Genomic DNA, 21,443 nt, shown 5'->3' with positions numbered 1-21,443 from the left:
TTACTACAGGAACTGGGAATGGGCTATGGAAGTGTGATAAAGGACCTATATTTTCCTGCCAGGAAAACTGCCAAAGGTGATACCTGACCTGGAGCTGGAAGAATACGTGGGATTTCTATCAGTAGAGACAGGGGAGGATGCAGGCAGCTTCAGTTTCCTACATCTGCAAGTTCAGGTCATGGTCACAACCGCCATGTAGGGTGGATTTAAAACTGACCTGCAGAGGGGCACCTGGGTGGCGCAGTCGGTTAAGCGTCCGACTTCAGCCAGGTCACGATCTCGCGGTCCGTGAGTTCGAGCCCCGTGTCAGGCTCTGGGCTGATGGCTCAGAGCCTGGAGCCTGTTTCCGATTCTGTGTCTCCCTCTCTCTCTCCCCTCCCCCGTTCATGCTCTGTCTCTCTCTGTCCCCAAAAAATAAATAAAAAACGTTAAAACTGACCTGCAGAGAAGTTGCATGCCTTTCCCCCAAGTTACAATGACAGACAGTGAGACAGCTGGGCCTTGAAGACAGGTGTCTCTGAGTCTAAAGGCCATGCTGGTAACACCCCTCCTAGCTCTACTTTTGTATCAAATTTGTCCTGAAGGCTAAGGCACTGATAAAAATAGCTTCCCCCACCTCCCTCCCAGACTGCAAACTCCTTCAGGGAAGAGAGAGCTCAATGGTTTATACAGCCCCGCCCACCCCACACAGGCAGGGAGAGCAGGTGCTCAGCTGAAATGCCTATTCGCTAAACACAAGAAACTGAGGCCTGACTCTTCCAGGCTGAGGCCAAGCCTCCAGTGCCAGCAACCCCTTGCGATGCTGCCTTCTGGGCAGCTGGCCTCTTGGGCTCCCTTTCACAGAACCCCCCCTCCCCCCGCCCCCCCCCCCCCCTGCGCCCCAACAACCAGGGCAGAGAGCAGCGCTGCAATTCAAACGGCGTGCTGCTAACTTCACCTCATTGATGAAGTTGCACTTGGGCCCTCTTAACGTTTTCCTTGCCCCGAAGATAAGAGATGATTTGGGGGCAGCCTACCCAGCCCACATAACCACTTTTCTCTGAGAGCCCCGTACAAGGAGGGAGCCCCAGAAACCTGTCTGCTGTGTGAGACTCCACCCACCTGCCCACCACAGATTGGACCAGGGTAGACACCTGACCCAAACTGGCCAATCGGGTCTTCCCTCTGTCAAAGGCGGGGGAGGAGTTCCAATTTGTTCTAATCTCCTTCTTGCCCTTCTTACCTCTGGTGGCAGGAGCTACCTTGTAGTCTTATTATAATAGTTTTCCCTTTTGTCTCTCTCCCTAGGCACAATTAACTACACGCTCCTCCGCTTTGGGCACCTGCCTCTGTTCCTCTTTGTAAACCCCAGGCACTTGTGAGTCAAGCACCTCCCGCATGCCTCCTGCCTCCTGCGTGGGCTAGGTGCTTTTTCATTGATCCACATGGCTGGAGGGAGGAGGGATGGAGGGAGGGATCACTACCACCATTCTACTCATAAGAGAAGCTCTGAGGGGCTAAGCCATATGTCCAAGGGCACTTAGCTGGGAAGGAGCAGAATAGGGATTCGAGGACGCGTCTTCTTTCCCTTGATCCCCCCTGGAACTTCAGTTCGCTCATAACTATGCATGTCCGTGTCTCCCACCTCAACTCAACTCCTAAGCTTGTTGGTAGAGTCACCATGATTGATTTACCTTTGCTCCGGCACCCGGAAGGTACTTCTACAATAAGTAACAGAGATAATTTGTAATTGAAATGGAAACTTATTAGAAATCTCACCTGGGAGAGTGTTCTGTGTTTTCTTAGATTCTGTATCTGTTTGTTTGGCACACATTCATCACAGCCAACTGCATTAACTGTATTTTCTTGTGTTCTCTGTTCTTGATGCTCTGGCATTTGTGGCCTCACTCACCGGGCAGAGAACACCTCTCCCAGGGCTAGCCAATTCTTAGAGACAGCAGGGACGCAAGCAGCACTCTGGGATGCTCACTGCAGCCCTGTTTACACTCACCCCGCAGTAGAAACAACCTGAACATCTAACAGTAGGGGATGTGTCCAGAAAGTTTTGATAGAGCAGCTCAACAGATTACTGGGCAATCCGTTCAAAAAGTATGCGTTAAATCACGACTCAATGACATGGGGAAATAACCCACAAATAGGGCTACGTGAAACAACCAAGATACGAAACTTTCTGTGTAGTCTGATCCCAAAAGCGTAACACCAAAAAAAGACAGGAAGGAGAAATATGAACAAGGCTTGTCTCTGAGTAATAGAGTAGGTGATTTAAAACAAACAAACAAATCTTCTAAGTGGGAATACCTCCCTTTAAAAATATTTCTCAGGGCACCTGGGTGATGGCTCAGTCCGTGAAGCGCCTGACTTTGGCTCAGGTCACGATCTCACGGTCTGTGAGTTTGAGCCCCGCGTCCGGCTCTGTGCTGACAGCTCGGAGCCTGGAGCCTGCTTCGGATTCTAGGTCTTCCTCTCTCTGCCCCTCCCCCACTCATGCTCTGTCTCTCTCAAAAATAAGTAAACCTTAAAAACTTTAAAAAAATATTTCTCTTTCTCTTTTTATGTTTTTCTCTAACCCCCTGTCTTTAATGTACTTCAATGAGTGTTTCTTTCTTCTGGATTACCCGTTCTCCTACATTTGTGCCTGTTTCTGCCGCTAACAGGCACGCAGACCCCGGAAATATGTGTTAGCCAGGGCTATGCTGTGTTACTCTCAGGTTAGAAAAACACCGCATTTCAAAACCAGAAAGAAAGCTCTTGCCTTGTAGGAGAAGGAAGCCTCGCTGCCGCCGGGGTCTGCGCTGCTTGTGGGCGGGAGCGGGCGCAGCTGCAGGGCCGCACCGCGGGCTCGGTCCATGGCGCTAGTGGAACATTCCCTGGGAAGCTGGAGCTGCCGCTAGGCGGGGCCGAACCCGGAGACCATCTCTCCTGGCGGGGGTCACCTCCTTTCACGGGGGCCGTTGGAGGACTTCGAGGCTCTTCTGGCTGATTTACAGTCTTTCCCTCACCTTCACCCCGAGAAGTGCCAGGTTCTGTCTCTCCCAAGCAGGCAGGCGAGGGTGCGATTCCTTATCCTGGCGGCGCCCTAGGGTGGTGGGGAGGAACATGAACAATGCAAGTACAGTGAGCCCAGCTTGATCACCCAAGGGGAGATATACTTTGAGGACAAAACGCAAGCCGTCATGAGAAGTGAAGTCATTTACAAAATTATATCATGCCTTTGGCCTCCCCTAATAAAGACATGGCTCAGGATGCCTGGGTGGCTCAGCGGATTAAGGAGCTGACTTCAGCTCAGGTCAGGGTCTCACGGTTTGTGAGTTCCAGCCCCTGGCCGGGCTCTGTGCTGACAGCTTGGAGCCTGGAGACTGTTTCAGATTCTGTGTCTCCCTCTCTCTCTGTGCCTCCCCTGCTCACACTCTGTCTCTCTCTCAAAAATAAACATTAAAGGGGCGCCTGGGTGGCTCAGTCCGTTGAGCGTCCGACTTCAGCTCAGGTCATGATCTCACGGTTCCTGGGTTCAAGTCCCGCATCAGGCTCTGTGCTGACAGCTGGGAGCCTGGAGCCTGCTTCAGATTCTGTGTCTCCCTCTCTCTGCCCCTCCCCCACTTGTGCTTTGTCTCTCTCTCTCTCAAATATAAATAAAAGGTAAACAAAAAATTAAAAAAATAAACATTAAAAAAGTAATAAAAATAAATAAATAATAATAAAGACATGGCTCATCTACCTCAAAACCTTTTTCCTGGCCCTTAAAAATTACCTTTCCTCAGGGCACCTGGTGGCTCAGTTGGTTAAGCATCTGACTCTTTTAGAATATATTTTTTTTTAATGTTTATTTTTGAGAGAGAGACAGAGTGTGAGTAGGGGAGGACCAGAGAGAGAGAGAGGGAGACACAGAATCCAAAGGAGGCCCAGGCGCTGAGCTGTCAGCCCAGAGCCCGACGCAGGGCTCGAACTCACCGACCATGAGATCATGACCTGAGCCGAAGTCAGGCGCTTTGCCAACTGAGCCACCCAGGCTCCCCAAGTGTTTGACTCTTGACTTCGGCTCAGGTCGTGATCTCAAGGTTCATGGGATCGAGCCCCACGTTAGGCTCTGCACTGACAGCATGGAGCCTGCTTGGGATTCTCTCTCTCTCTCTCTCTCTCTCTCAAAAATAATTAGGGGCATCTGGGTGGCTCAGTGGGTTATGCGTCTGACTTCGGCTCAGGTCATGATCTCACAGTTTAAGAGCTTGAGACCCACAAGGGGCTCTCTGTTGTCAGTGCACAACCCACTTTGGATACTCTGTCCCCCTCTTTCTCTGCCCCGACCCCACTTGTGCTCACTCTCTCTTAACCTCTCAAAAATAAATAAACATTAAAAAAATTAATTAAACAGTTAAAAAAATTTTTTTTCTAATCGCCTTTTTGCTCCCCCCCGGCTTCCTTCTTCCCGTCATATCCTAACTGAAATCCTACCTTTTCCATAGGCTCCCCTACAAAAGAAGTAGAAGATTGTCTTGTCTCCCTCTCCAGGCCTCCAAAAAATATCCTGCTGTCATAATAAAGGAACCACCTGTGTTCGATATCGGAATGAAAGAACGAGAAGAAAAGCTATCTTCACGAATGGTGGAAGAACTGGGCTGCTACCCGAAAGTCAGTCTAGCACAGGTGAGGTAACACTGGACCCTGGGAGAAGGCCTGTGTGACCGGATCATACCACCTCTGGGAGACTCAGGTGCCTCATCTGTAAAGTGGGGGTAATAATGTGGCTTCAAGTAAGATCGTCAATGACAGTAATTCCCGTTGACTTTATCGGACTGATATTTTCAATGCATGTCAAGCTTTTCTACCAAATGGAGAAGAAAGATGAAGTATGCTCCTAGGGTTCTGGAAGGCCTGGCCAAAAACACCTTACCACAACGCTAAGGGTTCTTTGAAGTCTTCTTATAGTAGAAAAGAAAGAAAAAAATCAACCATACAAATTTGTATGCATACGACATGCTCATTTCAATTTAAAAAATGTTATAAATAGCTTTTGATCTGTTATATGCTACCTGTTTGCCTTGGCCAAGTCATTTAACTTTCCAGGCAGTTTTCTCTGCTGGAAAATACAGATAATCAGATAATAACATTTCTACCCCCACAGGGCTGTTGCGAGAATTTGATGAGATAATGCATGTAAAATGCGATGCATAACAAATGGCCAATGGATGGCAGCTATTATTAATTTTATTCTTATCAGTTTAATTATTTAATTTACCCACAAATATTCCTTTCTTTCATGCATTCATGCTACATTTATTGAGGGCTTACTATATGCCAAACAGACACAGCCTCTGCTATGCCTCAAGGCTTCAGGCTTGAGGACAAAGTTGCTCTTTGTCCTGTGACTTCCAGTTCCTTCTGTTATCTAGCCCTCTCCCCAGGAATTCTGGTTCCTGGTAGGAGCAGCACAGTCATATGTCACAGGGCTAACACTGCGTCCAGCATCTAGGAGACACGAGACGCAGGGCTTGGCACAGGGGCAGCCACAAAGACCATTTAGCCCAGGTCTCACTTTGTTGAAGGGCCTCAAAATTAAATCCTTGTTGCTATCTCCAGATGAGGTTACACATTCAGTATATAGTCAATACCTTAATTACATAGATATACATGCCATATATATACAATACGTACAGGGTACACTCATCAATTTTATAACTCACATCCCATAATCAAACCTCCCTGACTGTAAAGTATTTGCAATCTTGTGAAAAGCATAATTATTCTTCACGATACTTTCATGTGTGGGTGAAAAGCATTATTGGGTTAAATTTATGTATTTTAATGTTTTGAATATAGTAGCCTTAGGAAGGAAGAGGGGCCCAGGGACAGACCTCCGAGAGACCCTTAGAGGCTTGCAAGCTGGAGCCGGAGAGGCACTGGGGCACAAACTCTGGGAAGGCGTTTGCTGAATCCCCTGTTCATCCCTTGCCAAGATCCGGCCCAGGGCCTGGCATGGTGACCTCCATCTATACCTCCTGACTGGCTAAAGGCAGGCCTGTTAAGCACCTGATGCAGATCGCAATCAAGAATGGAATGGCTTACTCAGGCCTCATCAACCACAACTCCAGAGATACAACTCCAGCCCCGCCCACAGGATGTCAGAGAAAGCAAACAGGCCTTGGGGACATGCCAATGGGGTGATGGAAACCTAGGCCTCCTAACCTTCTTTGGACCAGCTACTTTGCTCAGGTGGGTTTCTGTGTTTGTTTTTGTTTGTGGTGGTGTTGTGACTGTCATTTAATTCGCTTTTAAAAAGCAGCTCTTCTCTCTGCCTCAGAAACGCTCAGGCCTCTGAGGCATCACCTGTAAAGACAGGAAACTCTCCCTCAGCTCGGGAGGAGTCTAAAGGCCTCAGATGGAGGGGGGGGGGGGGGTTGCTGCTTGAGTAGCTCAATAGGTTAAGCATCTGACTTGATTTTGGCTCAGGTCATGATCTCACAGTTCGAGGGTTCCAGCCTTGAATCTGGCTCTGCACTGACAGTGCGGAGCCTGCTTGGGATTCTGTCTCCCTCTCTCTCTGCCCCTCCCCTGCTCACATGCTCTCTCTCATAAATAAATAAGCATTCAAAAAAGAAAATAAAAGCTCTGGAGGAACTCTTTGCCAGTTGCCCTCCCTTGTAAGGCGCACATTCTTTGCCTGGATGATTCTCCTTTTCTGCCTTCAAAGCACTTTTCCAGGACTGACATATGCCCAAGAGGCAAGTGGCCAACTCTGTGTTCCCAGCCACCCCTTAATTTTGAGGCCGTCACAGCCAGCAGTGAGCACAGGGTCACTGACTCAAGAAAGGAAATATAATTCTAGGTGCTTGCTTCCATTCCTCCCCCCCTTATCTCAATGAATTATTTCACCAACCCACAGAGCAGGTCAGACAGATGACAGGACCAGAGTTCATGGCTGCTAAGAGTAGAGTTTGCATTAGGATTTGGCTTTATCTGAAAAAAATAAATAAAATACGCTCTTTCCCACCACCTGACGATTCGCCTTCCGGCTGGTTGAGTGCCAGTTACGCCAAGCCCTTTCCCTTTCCTGGGCTTTGGCTCACTAAAGGGTTACACTCTTCATTGCCCTCCCATTGAGCTGGAAACTACAACTTCCAGCAGCCAGTATACATCAAGAATACCTCCCCTCATTCCACCTGCTAACTCCACCATCTGCTACTGCCAGGAAGCCCGAGCCGGCGTGTAGAGGGATAATTTTGGCAAAGTTACCGCATTTCACTTCCTGATTTGGTAAAGCCTGCCATCATCTATATTAAGGCAAACCCATGCCCCCTGCAAAAATGGGGGAAAAAAGCATTCCGAGGCAGCGAGACCCAGACCTGCAAGGCTGATGACAGCAAGAAGGAAGGGTATTTGTACTAGGGGGCGTTAAATGATTCCAAATGCATTCCCTTTCCTGAAAAAAACAAAGGCTGATTTCAAGTCCCCCCCTCTCTCAGGCTTAATCACTACTCACCGGCGGCGTTTTCTCTAAGGACCACCTATCGGAGGTTTCTGAGAAATGACTTGGACTCTTCGCGCAACCCGGAGGCACAGCCTCCTTAATTCCTTCCCCAACTCAAGAGCGGCCAGGGTGCTGCAGTGTTTTGCTTTCAAAGGCCGCGATGTGATTTGCCAGGGCGCCTGCCAGTCAGAGGCTGGCGGCGATTTCGTGCGGGCGAGTGGCTGCGAGGAAGGGATGGGCGGGACAGCCCCCGGCTATTGGCTGTGCCGCAAAGCTTGCTTGAAGCGTAGGGGGAGAGACTTGGGGAGGCGGCGCCCTCCTCCGGCTTCGCGCTCACCTGGAGGGGGTCCCCTCTAGCGGCCGCACCAAGAACGTTGGAACAAACCCCGCTCTCGCTCTCCGGAGGGCTCAGGTGACTGCTCACCTCCCCCTGCCCGACAGGTGGTCAGCCTGCCAGGAGTCCTGCCTTCCAATTCTTAGCGCTGCTTCCTGGGCTTTGCTCCTGCTGTTGCTGCACTATATGCTCTCACCATCTATTCAAATCCTTCACATCCCTCGAGACCCGGCTACCCCCAAAGCCTTCCTTAGTACTGGGGGCCATATACGTCTTCCTTTGCGGGCCCTCCCCTAACACCTGTTGGCTGAGCTATATACCGACGCTCCCAGTGCGTCCGCAGCTCCGCAATGCTTAAGGTCCTCCAGTGAGCCTAGCACTTGTAATGTACAACCGTAAGTACAGTAGGCAATAAATATAATCAACACGTGCATGGAGCTTACATTTCTTCATACATGCATCTCATTTCAGATCCTCGCAACAACCCCCTGAGAGGGACGTGGAGCTCATACCCATTTTACAGATGAAGAAATGGCATTTGGGCAGAAACCCCCAAGGAGGAGAAAGTAGCCAGATTTGGTTCAGATCTGGAGGCAGAGAGACTCAGAGGGAACACCCGAGAGCAGAACGAGGTTGGCATTTCGTAGGAACTGCCCATAGGAAAGCGTGACTCGAGCAAGATTTTTCTGGGAAGTGGGTGGTAGGAGCCGCAATCAGAGGACCCGGCCAGGGACGGCTTAATAAAACCTTTGGATTTCATCCTAAATTTAAGGGGGGGCCATTGAGGGTTCTGAGCTGGCGAGTGACAAGATCACAGGGACTGTTCTGAAGCTTGTAAAGAGGGGCTCAAGGAACACTATATGTCTGTCTACCATTGGATCGTTGTCCATAGCAATCTTTTTTCTTTTATACATAGGGCTTGGAGGAATGTTGTCTTAGGTTTATTCTTTTAACTAAGATTTCTGGGTAGGTAAAATTCTAAGGCTCTTGGTCTATCACAAGACATTTGAGGGATCACTTAGATAATCCCCTATTAAATTTCCCAACCCGTTCTGACTTAATTAACCTGAACCCTTAAAATTCTGGCAAACTCCCTGCGGTTTTTTTTTTTTTTTTGAAAAGCCTCTGGCGATTGGCCAACAACTTTTCACCTTAAAGAAACAGAGGAAACCATTGGCTAGTTACTCAAGAGGCGGGCTGAGGAAGGACTCTAGAATGTTAGGCGGTTGGTTGCCATAGCGACGGGGAGGCTGCGCTGGCCAGAGTCAGCCCCAGGGAACCCGACGAGGTAGGAGGCAGTTCTTGTCTGGGAACGGGTCGCGGGGTGGTGGGGAGGAGGGCCTGGCGCACCCCATGGGACACCACTGAGATCCCCGGCCTTCTGGGTGCGTGCGGAATTCTTCTGCGGAGCTGGGTGGTGCCCCAGGGCGAGAAAAAGCCAAGGTCGGAGGTGCTCCCTCCTGATGGTGTGCCCCCAGCTAAAGCGGTGATGATAACCACGGCCTGCCCTCCCCCACGGAGGTCCTATGAAGGGCGTGGGCCTCTGGCCCCCTGCCTCTGCCTCTGGGAGTGTACAAACGGTTGGGGGCTCCGTGCTGGGCAGTGGGTGGACGACGAAGAGCTGAGTTCTAACCCCAGGTCCTCCCCAGCAACTTGGGTGTCCCTCAGCGAAGTCTCCCCTCCTTTGGGCCTCAGTTTATCCATCTGTAAAGTGAAAGGGTGAGATTGGAATTTGGCAGTCACTAGCCGGCTGCTAAAGCTCCTTCCTGCTCTCTGACATGCCTTCTCAGTTCATGAAAAATATTAAATGGATTATTTCCCCCGAGAGGGCTTTGAAAAGTGTAAAATACTTTCAAGATGCACCTTTAGCATTATATATGACTGAATCCGTAAAAATCTCATATAGTCAAAACTGCTCCCTCAAATACTATAAAGTTCCACATACAGTAACAGTATATATGATTTAGTATATACTGATACATGCCGCACATTAATATGCATGTATAGATGTATAAAATATGTGATAATACTATAACATAAATGATAAAGGGTTTTTTTTTTTTCTCTCTAACATGTAGTTGAGTGAAGATATGCCTGTATTTATAGTCAGGTGAGTTAAAACCTTATAGAATGTGGCTCCGAAAGGAAAGAGTTGTATTATGAATACATCTATATCGACTATGGCTAGAATACGTCTACCCCTAGTATCCATTCATTCCACAAATATTATCGAGCAACTACTATGTGCTAGGAAACACACTGGGGATTCAGTGATGAACGTTCTATTGGGGAAGACCATAAACAAAGAAATACATATAAAATATGATGCTTGGTGGTGAAAAGTGCATTGAGAAACATAAGGCAGTGTTGGGCTGGAGAGAGAGGGGTGGTATTCTGTAGGAGAGAGTGATTAAGGAAGACATCCCTAAGAAACTTGGAGGAGAGACCCAGACGAATCTGGTGACCGGGCCGGAAGACAATACCCAGAAGAGGGAAGGGAGGAATCCCCATACTACAAGGAGGTATTGCAGAGGCTGAAAAGGTCCAATGCCTTTAGGTAGTGGGATATGACAACTGCCTTCAAATACTTGAAGAATAGTCCCAAAGAACAGTGGCTTTCAAACTTTTGGAATGTGATCCATGCTAGAAATGCATTTTATGTTGCCATCCAGCACTCACACATGCACATGACAAACAAAAAGCTCACAAAAAACTGCAGGCTGTGCCCTGCATTTTGAAAATCACCGACGTGAAAAGAGAGTGGAATAGGGGCGCCTGGGTGGCGCAGTCGGTTAAGCGTCCGACTTCAGCCAGGTCACGATCTCGCGGTCCATGAGTTCGAGCCCCGCGTCAGGTTCTGGGCTGATGGCTCAGAGCCTGGAGCCTGTTTCTGATTCTGTGTCTCCCTCTCTCTCTGCCCCTCCCCCGTTCATGCTCTGTCTCTCTCTGTCCCCCCCCCCCCCAAAACAAAACAAAACAAAACAAAAACGTTGAAAAGAGAGTGGGATTGATTCCAGGCTGATTCCAAGGTGCGGAATGAGGATGAGTGAAGGGGGAGAAAAAGGAATCAGCTTTGACACAGGCAGGAGCTTTCTAGTAATTAGAACTACCTAACAGTGAACTGCCTCGGGAATTCTCAAACTGAGTCCTGGGAGAGCCCAGCATTCTGGGAAAGGGCAACAGTCTCAAATGTTTGCTTTTGAAAACTATTTGTAGTATCCTCGTTTTAAAAAATCCAACCATACCCACTCAAGGCTGCTAAATGTCAAAATTTAGCAGGTTCACATTCAGTGGGTTCTGCCTTAGAGGTTGCTGTAGTGGTTAAGAGTGAGCAGAAGTCAGACTTTCTAGGTTCAAAGCCTGATTCCACCTCTTACTCTGGTGTGACCTTGAGTAAGTCACCTAACCCCTCTCTCTAAACTGCCGTTTTCTTATCTATAGAATGAGGATAATACCTCACTGGATTATTGTAAGGACAGCATGAAGTATTCCATTCAAGGTATTTAGGACTGTAAGGGCTCAATAAGTGATAGTTCTTATTTTAAGCTGTTAATATATTATCCCTGTGCACAGGTCAAAACCTAGTATTAATAAAAGCCTGCCATAGGCCTGGCAGCATCATCTCTTTCATCACGTGGATCATTGTATTTAATCCACGAGCACGTTGAGAGGAAAGTACCTTTATCATTCTCACTTTCCGGAGGGGGCAGTGGGCTCAAAAGATTAAGTGGCTTGTCTAGAATCAGAACTAGTAAGCGGCAGAGTACAACCTTGAACCCAGGACTGGATACTCTTGATTACTGTGCTGGTGCTCACCTGGGACTTGCTTAAACACGTACCACCGATTAGGAAGGTGGTATATCTTCATTACTCTTTTTTGAGATTCTAGGCCCATGACATCCTGTCATGAACAGTTCTACAAGGACGTGCACCAGTAAGGTACATCTGGACAGCGCTCCGTTCAGACCTGGGCTGCATCTGCTCTCATCCTGGCTTCGCAGGTATGCAGCGACAAGGCTCGAAAGCATTATTGCCAGTGTTGACTTTAGGTGACTTTATGGATTGTTTTAGAAAGTCTCTTTAATTTTTTATATATTTCAAAAATTTGATAAGGTGCCCATATCACCATTATAATAGGAAGCTTAATTCTTTTTCTAAACACCTGTAATTCTATACATTAGTGCATTTTTATTTTTTATCATTTATTTATTTCTTAATTAACCTTTATATTTGAGTGTAGTTGACACACGATGTTTCATTAGTTTCAGATGTACAACACAGGGATCCCACAGGGATCCCATCATGCTGTGCTCACCCCATTAGTGCATTTTTATTTTATTTAAAAATCTTTTTTAAATATTTATTTTTGGGAGAGAGGGACAGAGCGCTAGCAGGGGAGGGGCAGAGAGAGAGGGAGACACAGAATCCGAAGTAGGCTCCAGGCTCCCAGCTGTCAGCACAGAGCCCAGTGTAGGGCTCAAACTCACAAATTACGAGATCATGACCTGAGCCGAAGTCGGACGCTTAACCGACTGAGTCATCCAGGCGCCCCTCCCATTAGTGCATTTTAAAAATAAGAGTTTTCTTGTGGCTAGGGAAATAGATGGTAGAAGTACTAAGTACTCAGTAGGAGGACTAAGACAACACAGCACTCTGGGGTGGTGAGTGAATGGTGGCTGCTTTTATAGATCCTAGAAGACATTTTTATACTGGAGTAGGTGGTTTTGCTGTGAGCATTATTGATTTCTGTTGCTTTGAATCTCTTAATTTCTTGGAGTGCACTGCCAATAGCTCTATTAAAGATTAAAGTTTCAGTGTAGCTTATCAACCAAAAAAGATTGAGAATTGCTGCTAAGAGACAAGTGGGGAACAAATACTGAAGGTGAAAAGGATTGGTTGAGCACGCCATCATTCATTCAGTCCTCCATTTGTTCGGAAATGGTCTAAGTTCTTTGGGGGAAAAAAAGATGAGCAAAATAGAACTGAAGTCTGTCCAAGAAAGATGAACTGCAATGGAAATTGAGTCATGCTCCTGCTGTTAACAACTAAAATAGAGACAGACATGAGGCAACTGGTTTTAGACGTAAGACAAGAGGTAGCTTAGCGTGGCAATTCCTGAGAGAAGGGAAATAAGGTGAGCCCTGCAATTGCCCAAGGTTAGTGCTGGGGGCAGTTTCCGGGCCACAGTTTAGTGGGGGGGGGGGGGGAGGAGGGTACCCTCAAAAAAGCCCAGCTTTCTGGATTGGGGAGATAGAAATCAGAGTTTAGGAAGACCGGAGAGGCTGGAATTTATAGGGTAGAATACCACAGAGGAGGGGGGACCTGCACAGGTAAAGTTCGGAAACAGGAAGAAAGGGAGCGCCTGGGTGGCTCCGTCGGTTGAGCGTCCGACTTCAGCTCAGGTCATGATCGCCCGGTTCGTGAGTTCGAGCCCCGCGCCGGGCTCTGTGCTGACAGTTCAGAGCCTGGGGCCTGCTTCAGATTCTCTGTCTCCCTCTCTCTCTGTCCCTCACCCGCTTGTGCTCTCTCTCTCTCTCTCTCTCTCTCTCAAAATAAACATTAAAAAAAATTAAAGAAAAAAAGAAATAGGAAGAAGTTTCTTCTCAAGTATTTGATTCGTGATGACCGTGGTCAGAATGTGTAGCAATTGGAACAACTTACTGGTACAGGCAACAAATGGAAGAATCTTAAAAGCATTGTGCTATGTGAAAAAAGATAGTCATGATTACATCTATATGACATTCTAGAAAAGGCAACTCTTGTGACAGAGAGCAGAGCAGTGGTTGCCGGATGCAGGGTTGGGAGGGAACTGATGGCAAAGGAACACGGGAAACATTTGGGGATGATGGGTATACTTATGTCTTCGTTGTGATGTATTTGACACAATTGTAAACCTTTGCCAAAACTTTGAACTGTACACTTAGAACTGATGAATTAGATTGCATGTCAACTACCTGAGCGTGGATAAATTATAAAGTTCAAGCCTTCGGTAGCTCTGTAAGCAACGTCAACAGTGAACACGTTCGGAGTTCCTGTTACAGGCAGTGCGATGTGCTTGGGAGTTAGGGTCCTCGAACTTGGTAAATCTCAGCCTCTGCCCACAAGATTCCCCAGTGTCTTCTGCAGATAGACCAGAACCCAATCAACATGGTTAACAAGAAGGTGAAGTGATCCCTACACGTGCTGTATTTTGCTGTTTCAGGTGCTTAGAAGAACACGTGATAGAGTTGTTCATCAAACAAATGGAACATGTCGCAGAACTTTGCTAAGATGGATGACTCAACACACAAAGACCAACACCCTGGCAAAAAACATTCCAGCAAGGCCCACAAAGTACAGAAAGGTCTTGTGAATTTAAGGTGTCTTTGAGGGGCAAGAGAGCTCTTGACATATGTTCTTTTTGGCACATAAGAACACATTCTAGAGGAATATAGTAAATCCTGGGTTATACCCTCAAGGCTTAAGGGACATCAGATAGATTGCGTTGATGGTTCCTCACTGCTTTCTAATGTGGTGACTGGGAAGAAACTATGAAAAGAAAGGATGAGGGGGGAAGGAGGAGGAAGTCAATTCAACACACTTGTTATTTCCATGTATCTGGTAAGAATATCAGCCCTCACATTTAGATGTATAAAGAGATCTTACTTTATATATTCCTAAAATTAATGCAAGCCCCCCTTCTGTTGGGTTGTTTGGGGTATTTCCATCTCCCTGGTGGGCTTCTAGAGTCCCTGATGCTCTCCAACCCCAGCCAGAACTCTCTTTCTTCCTCCCATCCTTTGACTTTGTGCTCTCTTTTTCTTCAATACTTCTTTAAATCGAAGCATAATACATATTCAGAAAAAGTACACCAGTCATAGTTATACAGCTTAATGGATGTTCATAATGAAAACACCGCCTATGGAATCGCTCTTCAGGCTAAGACGGGAAATCGCAACAAGTAACCCAAAAGTCCCCTCTTGTCCCTTCCCCCATCTCTGCAAAAGTAAACATTACAGCTATCCTGACTTCTAATGGCATTAACTACTTTAGCCTGTTTTTGCACTTCATATACATTGGAATCATACGACGTGAACTTTTTGCTCTCAGGCTTTTCTCACTCATGTTTGAGGGATTTCACTCCATGTTTCCTGTATCAGTGATGAGTTCATTTTCGTTGTTATAAAGTTTTTCGTGGTTGGAACACATCACAATTTATTTATCCATTCTACCATTGAAGGACATTTGGGTCGTTTCCAGTTTGGGGCTACTATGAATATAAGATACTTAACCTATGCTTGTACATGTTTTGGGGACATATGTGTATATATGTTGTCTCTACCTCAGAGTAGAATTGCTGGGTCCTAAGATGTGTTTATGATCAGCCTAGTCAATATCGCCATTTTTCCAGAGCGGTTTTGCCAGTTTTACTTCTTTACAAGCAACGTATGAGAATTCCAGTTGCTCTACGTCATCGCCAACATCTTTCACACAGAGTGGTTTTAATTTGCGTTGCCCTTTGATTGATGAAATTGAGCAACTTTTCATACCTTGGTTGACCTTTAGAATATTCTTTTTGGAAGAGTGATTGTTCAAGTTTTTTGCCCATTTGTTTTCTATTGGAGTTTTCTTCTTAAAAAAAATTTTTTTTTTTAATGTTTATTTATTTTTGGGAGAGAGACCGGCAGACAGAGCAGGAGTGAGGGAGGGGCAGAGAGAGAGGGAAACACAGAATCCCAAACAGGCTCCAGGCTCCAAGCTGTCGACACAGAGCCTGATGCGGAGCTCAAACCCATGAACTATGAGCCAAGGTCAGATGCTCAACCGACTGAGCCACCCAGGAGCCCCTGGATTCTTCATATTTTTAAGAGGTCTTTAAACCATTCTAGAAATGAGTCAATTTGTCACCTACAGGTGGAGTAAATATCTTTCCATCTGTGATTTTCCTTTCCGCTCTTAATTTTAATATAGCCCAATTTATCAATCCTTTCCTTTTTAGTTACTGTGTATAATCTGTCCTACTTGAGAAATCTTTGCCTGGCCCCAAATAATTTCTTCTAGAAATTGTATGATTTTACTTTTCGTGTCTAGACCTACAATTCAGTGGAATTGTTTTTGTGTATGGTATGAGGTGGATGTACAAGTTTGGTGTTTTCAATATCCATATCCAAGTGAACCAGGACCATTTATTGAAAGGCCATTCTCGGGGTACCTGGGTTGCTCAGTCAGTTGAGCCTCTGACTCTTGATTTCGGCTCGGGTTATGCTCTCACGGTTCATGAGTTTGAGTCCCATCTCTGGCTCTGTGCTGGCACTGCGGAGCCTGCTTGGGATTCTGTCCCTCTTTTCTCTGCTCCTTCCCTGCTTGCGCACGGGTGCACGCTCTCTCTCTCTCTCTCTCTCTCAAAAATGAATAAATACACTTTAAAAAAAAAAAGAAAGGCCATTCTTTTTCTACTGCTCTGCTGCTCTATCTTTGCTATAAATCAGGTGTCCATGTATATGCAGGTCTACTTCTAGATTCTTTATTCTGGTCAATTACTCAACACAGTCTTAATTATTGTAACTTTATAACATCTTTTTTTTATATATATTCTTAAAATTTTTTTTTAACATTTATTCATTTTTTGAGAGAGCATGAGCAGGGGAGGGGAAGAGAGAGAGAGGGAGACACAGACTCCAAAGCAGGCTCCAGGCTCTGAGCTTTCAGCACAGAGCTCAATGCAGGGCTTGAACTCACAGACTGCGAGATCATGACCTGAGCTTAACTGACTGAGCCGCCCAGGCACCTACACAAGTCTTTTTTCCTAAATGTTTTTTTTATTTTAAGAGAGAGAGAGAGAGAGAGAGAGAGAGAGAGAGAAGGAGCATGAGTGGGAGAGGGGCAGGGGGAGGATCTCAAGCAGACTCTATGCACAGAGCCTCACGTGGGGTTCCTTCCCACAAACTGAGAGATCATGACCTCAGCCAAAATCAAGAGTCAGATGGTTAGACGACTGAGCCACCTAGGGGCCCCTATAATAAGTCTTTAATGTAGTAGTATAAATCTTTCAACCTTGTATTTTATCTTGGTGACTCTTGGCCCCATTGCATTTCCATATTAATTTTAGAATCAACTCATTAATGTCCTAAGAATAAAAATCCTTACTGCCATTTTGGTTTGGATTGCATTGATTCTAGCAATCAATTTAGGGATAACTTACATGTCTATAATGTTGATTTCTCCCATCCATGTGCATTTCTTTTAGGTCTTCTTAAATTTTTTTCAAAAATGTTTTACAGAGGGGCACCTGGCTGGCTCAGCTGGCAGAGCATGAGACTCTTGAATGTGGGGCTGTGAGTTTGAGCCCCACAATGGGTGTGGATATTACTTAAAAATAAAATCTTAAAGCGTTTCACGGCTCTCTGTGTAGAGGTTATGTATATCTCCTTTATGCCTTCTAGGCATTTGATGTTTTTTTTTTTAATTTTAATTTAATTTATTTTTTAATTTACATCTAAGTTAGCATATAGTGCAACAGTGATTTCAGGAGTAGATTCCTTAATGCCCCTTACCCATTTAGCCCATCCCCCCTCCCACACCCCTTCCAGTAACCTTCTGTTTGTTCTCCATATTTAAGAGTCTCTTATGTTTTGTCCCCCTCCCTGTTTATATTATTTTTGCCTCCCTTCCCTATGTTCATCTGTTCTGTGTCTTAAAGTCCTCATATGAGTGAAGTTCTATGATATTTGTCTTTCTCTGACTGACTAATTTCGCTTAGCATAATACCCTCTAGTTCCATCCACATAGTTGCGAATGGCAAGATTTCATTCTTTTTGATTGCCGAGTAATATTCCATTGTATATATATATCCCACATCTTCTTTATCCATTCATCCATGGATGAACATTTGGGCTCTTTCCATACTTTGGCTATTGTTGATAGTGCTGCTATAAACATGGGGTTGCATGTGCCCCTTCAAAACAGCATACCTGTATCCCATGGATAAACGCCTAATAGTGCAATTGCTGGGTCGTAGGGTAGTTCTATTTTTAGTGTTTTGAGGAACCTCCATACTGTTTTCCAGAGTGGCTGCACCAGTTTGCATTTCCACCAGCAATGCAAAAGAGATCCTCTTTCTCCACATCCTCGCCAACATCTGTTGTTGCCTGAGTTGTTAATGTTTGCCATTCTGACAGGTGTGAGGTGGTATCTCACTGTGGTTTTGATTTGTATTTCCCTGGTGATGAGTGATGTTGAGCATTTTTTCATGTGTCGGTAGGCCATCTGGATGTCTTCTTTGGAGAAGTGTCTATTCACGTCTTTGGCCCATTTCTTCACTGGATTATTTTGTTTTTTTGGGTGTTGAGTTTGGTAAGTTCTTTATAGATTTTGGATAGTAACCCTTTATCTGATATGTCGTTTGCAAATGTCTTCTCCCATTCCATCGGTTGCCTTTTAGTTTTGCTGATTGTTTCCTTCGCTGTGCAGCTTTTTATTTTGATGAGATCCCAATAGTTCGTTTTTGCTTTGGTTTCCCTTAGGCATTTGATATTTATACTGTTATAAATGGTAATATTTTGATTTCATTTTCTAATTGTATCCTGGTGTAGAAATAAAACAAATTGACTTTTGTATATTGACCTTGATTCTAGTAACCTTACTGAATTCAGTGATTACCCCTTATAGGTTATCTATAGATTCCTCTCAAATTTTCCCACATATAATCTAGTCATCTGTAGATAATGATATGTTTATTTCTTCCTTTCTGATCCATATTTATTTATTTCTCTTGGCTCTTATGCTATGACAGCAGTCGCCTGGCTTCATTGTCTGTCTCAGGAGAAAGCTTTTAATATTTAATTATTCAGTATCATGTTTACTATAGGCTTTTGTGATAGATAGCTTTTATGCGATTAAGGAAATTTGCTTCTAGGCCTAGTTGGCTAGGTTGGTTTTTTTTTTTTTTATCCTAAAAGGATGCTAGATTTTATGAAATGCTTTCTCTATGTACTCAACAGATAACCACCAAAAAAAGATACGCAGATGGCAAATAGCATATAAAGAGATGCTCAGCATCATTAGTCATCACAAATATGCAAATGAAGACCACAGTGAGATACTACACATCCCACAGGATGGCAGAAATTAAAAAGATTGCCCATTGTTGTTGAGGACGTGAAGGCACAATCACTCTCATACATTAATAGTGGAGACTTACGAAAGCACAACTTTGGGAAAGAGTTCGGCAGTTTATTTTTATTATTTTTAATGTTTATTTATTTTTGAGAGAGAGAGCGTGAACAGGGGAGGGGCGGGTGGAGGGGGGAGGCTCTGGACTGACAGCAGCGAGCTGGATATGGGGCTCGAACTCCCAAACTGTGAGGTCATAACCTGAGCCGATGTCAGAGGCTCAACCAACTGGGCCACCCAACTGCCCCTGGCAGTTTCTTTGAAAGTTCAACATCTTATCCAGCCATTCCACTCCTGAGTATTTACCCAGGAGAAATGAAAATGTATGCCCACTCTTTCATTTGTATGAGAACTTGTAGTGGAATGGAGAGAAGAGCTTTTATGTGTAGTACTCCCAAACTGTCAGCACCTCAAATTTCCATCCGCAAGGTATTAATAATTGTCACATTTCTATATAATGAAATGCTACTCAGCAATAAAATCAATGAACCATTGATATTTCAACAACATGGATGAATCTCAAAATAATTATGTTAAATGAACGAAGACAGGCAAAAACGAATACATACTCAATGATTCTGTTCCGCATCTACTGAGATGATCATATGGTTTTTCTCTTTCGTTGGTCAGTATGGTGAATGACATTGACTTTCAAATGTTAACCTATCTTTGCATTACTGAGATAAACTCCACTTGGTCATGATGTATTGTCTTTGTTTATATACTGTTGGATTTAATTTACTAAAAATTTTCTTTAAAAAAATTTTTTTAATGTTTATTTATTTTTGACAGAGAGAGAGAGAGAGAGAGAGAGAGAGAGAGACAGAGCATGAGTGGGGGAGGGGCAGAGAGAGGGAGACACAGAATCCTATGCAGGCTCCAGGCCTGACACGGAACTTGAACTCACTAGTTGTGAGATCATGACCTGAGCTGAAGTCAGACACTTCATCGACTGAGCCACCCAGGGGCCCCCAAATTTTCTAACAATTTCTGTGTGTAGGTTTATGAGGATTATTGATTTGTAGTGGTTCCCCTCCCACCCCACCATGACACTGTCTCATTTTGATATTAGGGTGATGCTGACCACCTAGAATAGATTGGGAAATGTCTTTTCCTCTTGAATTTTCTGGGATAGATTATATAGAATTGATAGGTGCAGTGTTCTATAAATGTTAGGTCAAGTTAGGTAATAGTATTATTCATGTCATATATATTTATATATTTATATAACATATATTATATAAATATATATATTTATATATAAATATATATTTATTATATATAAGTATATAATCTATATAAATATATAATCCATATAAATATATAATATATAAATATATAATATATGATATATAAATATACATAATATAGAATATAAAATATAGAATACATAAATATATATTTATATATAATATATATAAATACATATATATAATATGTATATATATTTAAGATTTTATTTTTAAGTAATATCTATATCCGACATGCAGCTTGAACTCACAACCCCAAGATCAAGAGTCCCATGCTCTACCAACTGACCCTGCCAGACGCCCCCAAGTCTTACATATCTTTACTGATATTCTATCTACTTGTTTAAATTAGTGAGGGAGGAACTTTTTTTTTTACATATGAAATTTATTGTCAAATTGGTTTCCGTACAACACCCAGTGCTCATCCCAACAGGTGCCCTCAATGCCCATCCCCCACTTTCCCTTCCCTCCCACCCCCCATCAACCTTCAGTTTATTCTCAGTTTTTAAGAATCTCTTATGGTTTGCCTCTCTAACTTTTTTTTCCCCCTTCCCCTCCCCCATGGTCTTCTGTTAAGTTTCTCAGGATCCACATAAGAGTGAAAACATATGGTATCTGTCTTTCTCTATATGGCTTATTTCACTTAGCATCACACTCTCCAGTTCCATCCACGTTGCTACAAAGGGCCATATTTCCTTCTTTCTCATTGCCACATAGTACTCCATTGTGTATATAAACCACAACTTCTTTATCCACTCATCAGTTGATGGACATTTAGGCTCTTTCCATAATTTGGCTATTGTTGAAAGTGCTGCTATAAACATTGGGGTACAGAGGGAGGAACTTTTAAATCTAACTGTAATTGTGGAATATTCTATTTCTTCTTACAGTACTATGAGCTTTTGCTTCGTGTATTTTGAGTTTCTTGTTATCAGATATATTGGTATTTAGGCTTGTAATGTTCTCTTAAGGAATTGACCTCTATATGGTTACGAAATGACCCTCTTTATTGCAGGGAATATTTTTTCTCTGAAATCTGCTTTGTCTGATACTAATATCTAGCATTGTTTTTAATGTTAGTATAGTGTATCTTTTCCCATTCTTTTATTTTTAACGTATTTCTGGGATTACCTTTAAAGTATATTTCTTGCAGGCAGCATATACTTAGATCTTTCTTATCCAAGTTGAGCAGCTCTGTCTTTTGATTGGACTATTTAGACTATTGAAATTTAATGTGAACATTGGT

General features: G+C 44.3%; 2 protein-coding genes across 16 annotated transcripts in view; one reads left to right on the top strand and one right to left on the bottom strand.

The window, feature by feature from the left end:
* Nucleotides 1–7,626, bottom strand: part of NIPAL3 (NIPA like domain containing 3) — a 52,243-nt gene extending 44,617 nt beyond the window's left edge. The window contains exons 1-2 of one of the 2 annotated variants that reach the window (XM_045482181.1): nucleotides 7,475–7,626; nucleotides 2,753–3,076 (exon numbers count right to left, since the gene is read on the bottom strand). In XM_045482181.1, coding sequence (XP_045338137.1) covers nucleotides 2,753–2,848 — 96 coding nt within the window. In that variant the 5' untranslated portion in view covers nucleotides 2,849–3,076; nucleotides 7,475–7,626. The remainder of the gene's footprint in view (nucleotides 1–2,752; nucleotides 3,077–7,474) is intronic. The other variant, XM_045482182.1, reaches the window with a different exon arrangement.
* Nucleotides 7,627–7,772: 146 nt separating this feature from the next.
* The window catches only part of STPG1 (sperm tail PG-rich repeat containing 1), a 55,785-nt gene continuing 42,114 nt past the window's right edge, over nucleotides 7,773–21,443 (top strand). For 2 of the 14 annotated variants that reach the window (XM_045482193.1, XM_045482192.1), the window contains exons 1-3: nucleotides 9,008–9,084; nucleotides 11,679–11,797; nucleotides 13,999–14,139. In XM_045482193.1, coding sequence (XP_045338149.1) covers nucleotides 14,071–14,139 — 69 coding nt within the window. In that variant the 5' untranslated portion in view covers nucleotides 9,008–9,084; nucleotides 11,679–11,797; nucleotides 13,999–14,070. Of the gene's footprint in view, nucleotides 7,875–8,267; nucleotides 8,429–9,005; nucleotides 9,085–9,146; nucleotides 9,182–9,882; nucleotides 9,907–11,678; nucleotides 11,798–13,998; nucleotides 14,140–21,443 lie in introns of those variants that run through there. The other 12 variants (XM_045482194.1, XM_045482187.1, XM_045482196.1 and 9 more) reach the window with 12 other exon arrangements.

Source organism: Leopardus geoffroyi, chromosome C1 (genome assembly GCF_018350155.1).
Source record: "Leopardus geoffroyi isolate Oge1 chromosome C1, O.geoffroyi_Oge1_pat1.0, whole genome shotgun sequence".
Classification (NCBI taxonomy): Eukaryota; Metazoa; Chordata; class Mammalia; order Carnivora; family Felidae; genus Leopardus; species Leopardus geoffroyi.
Note: the sequence above shows the minus strand (reverse complement) of the source record. Positions and strands in the feature narration are given on the sequence as shown.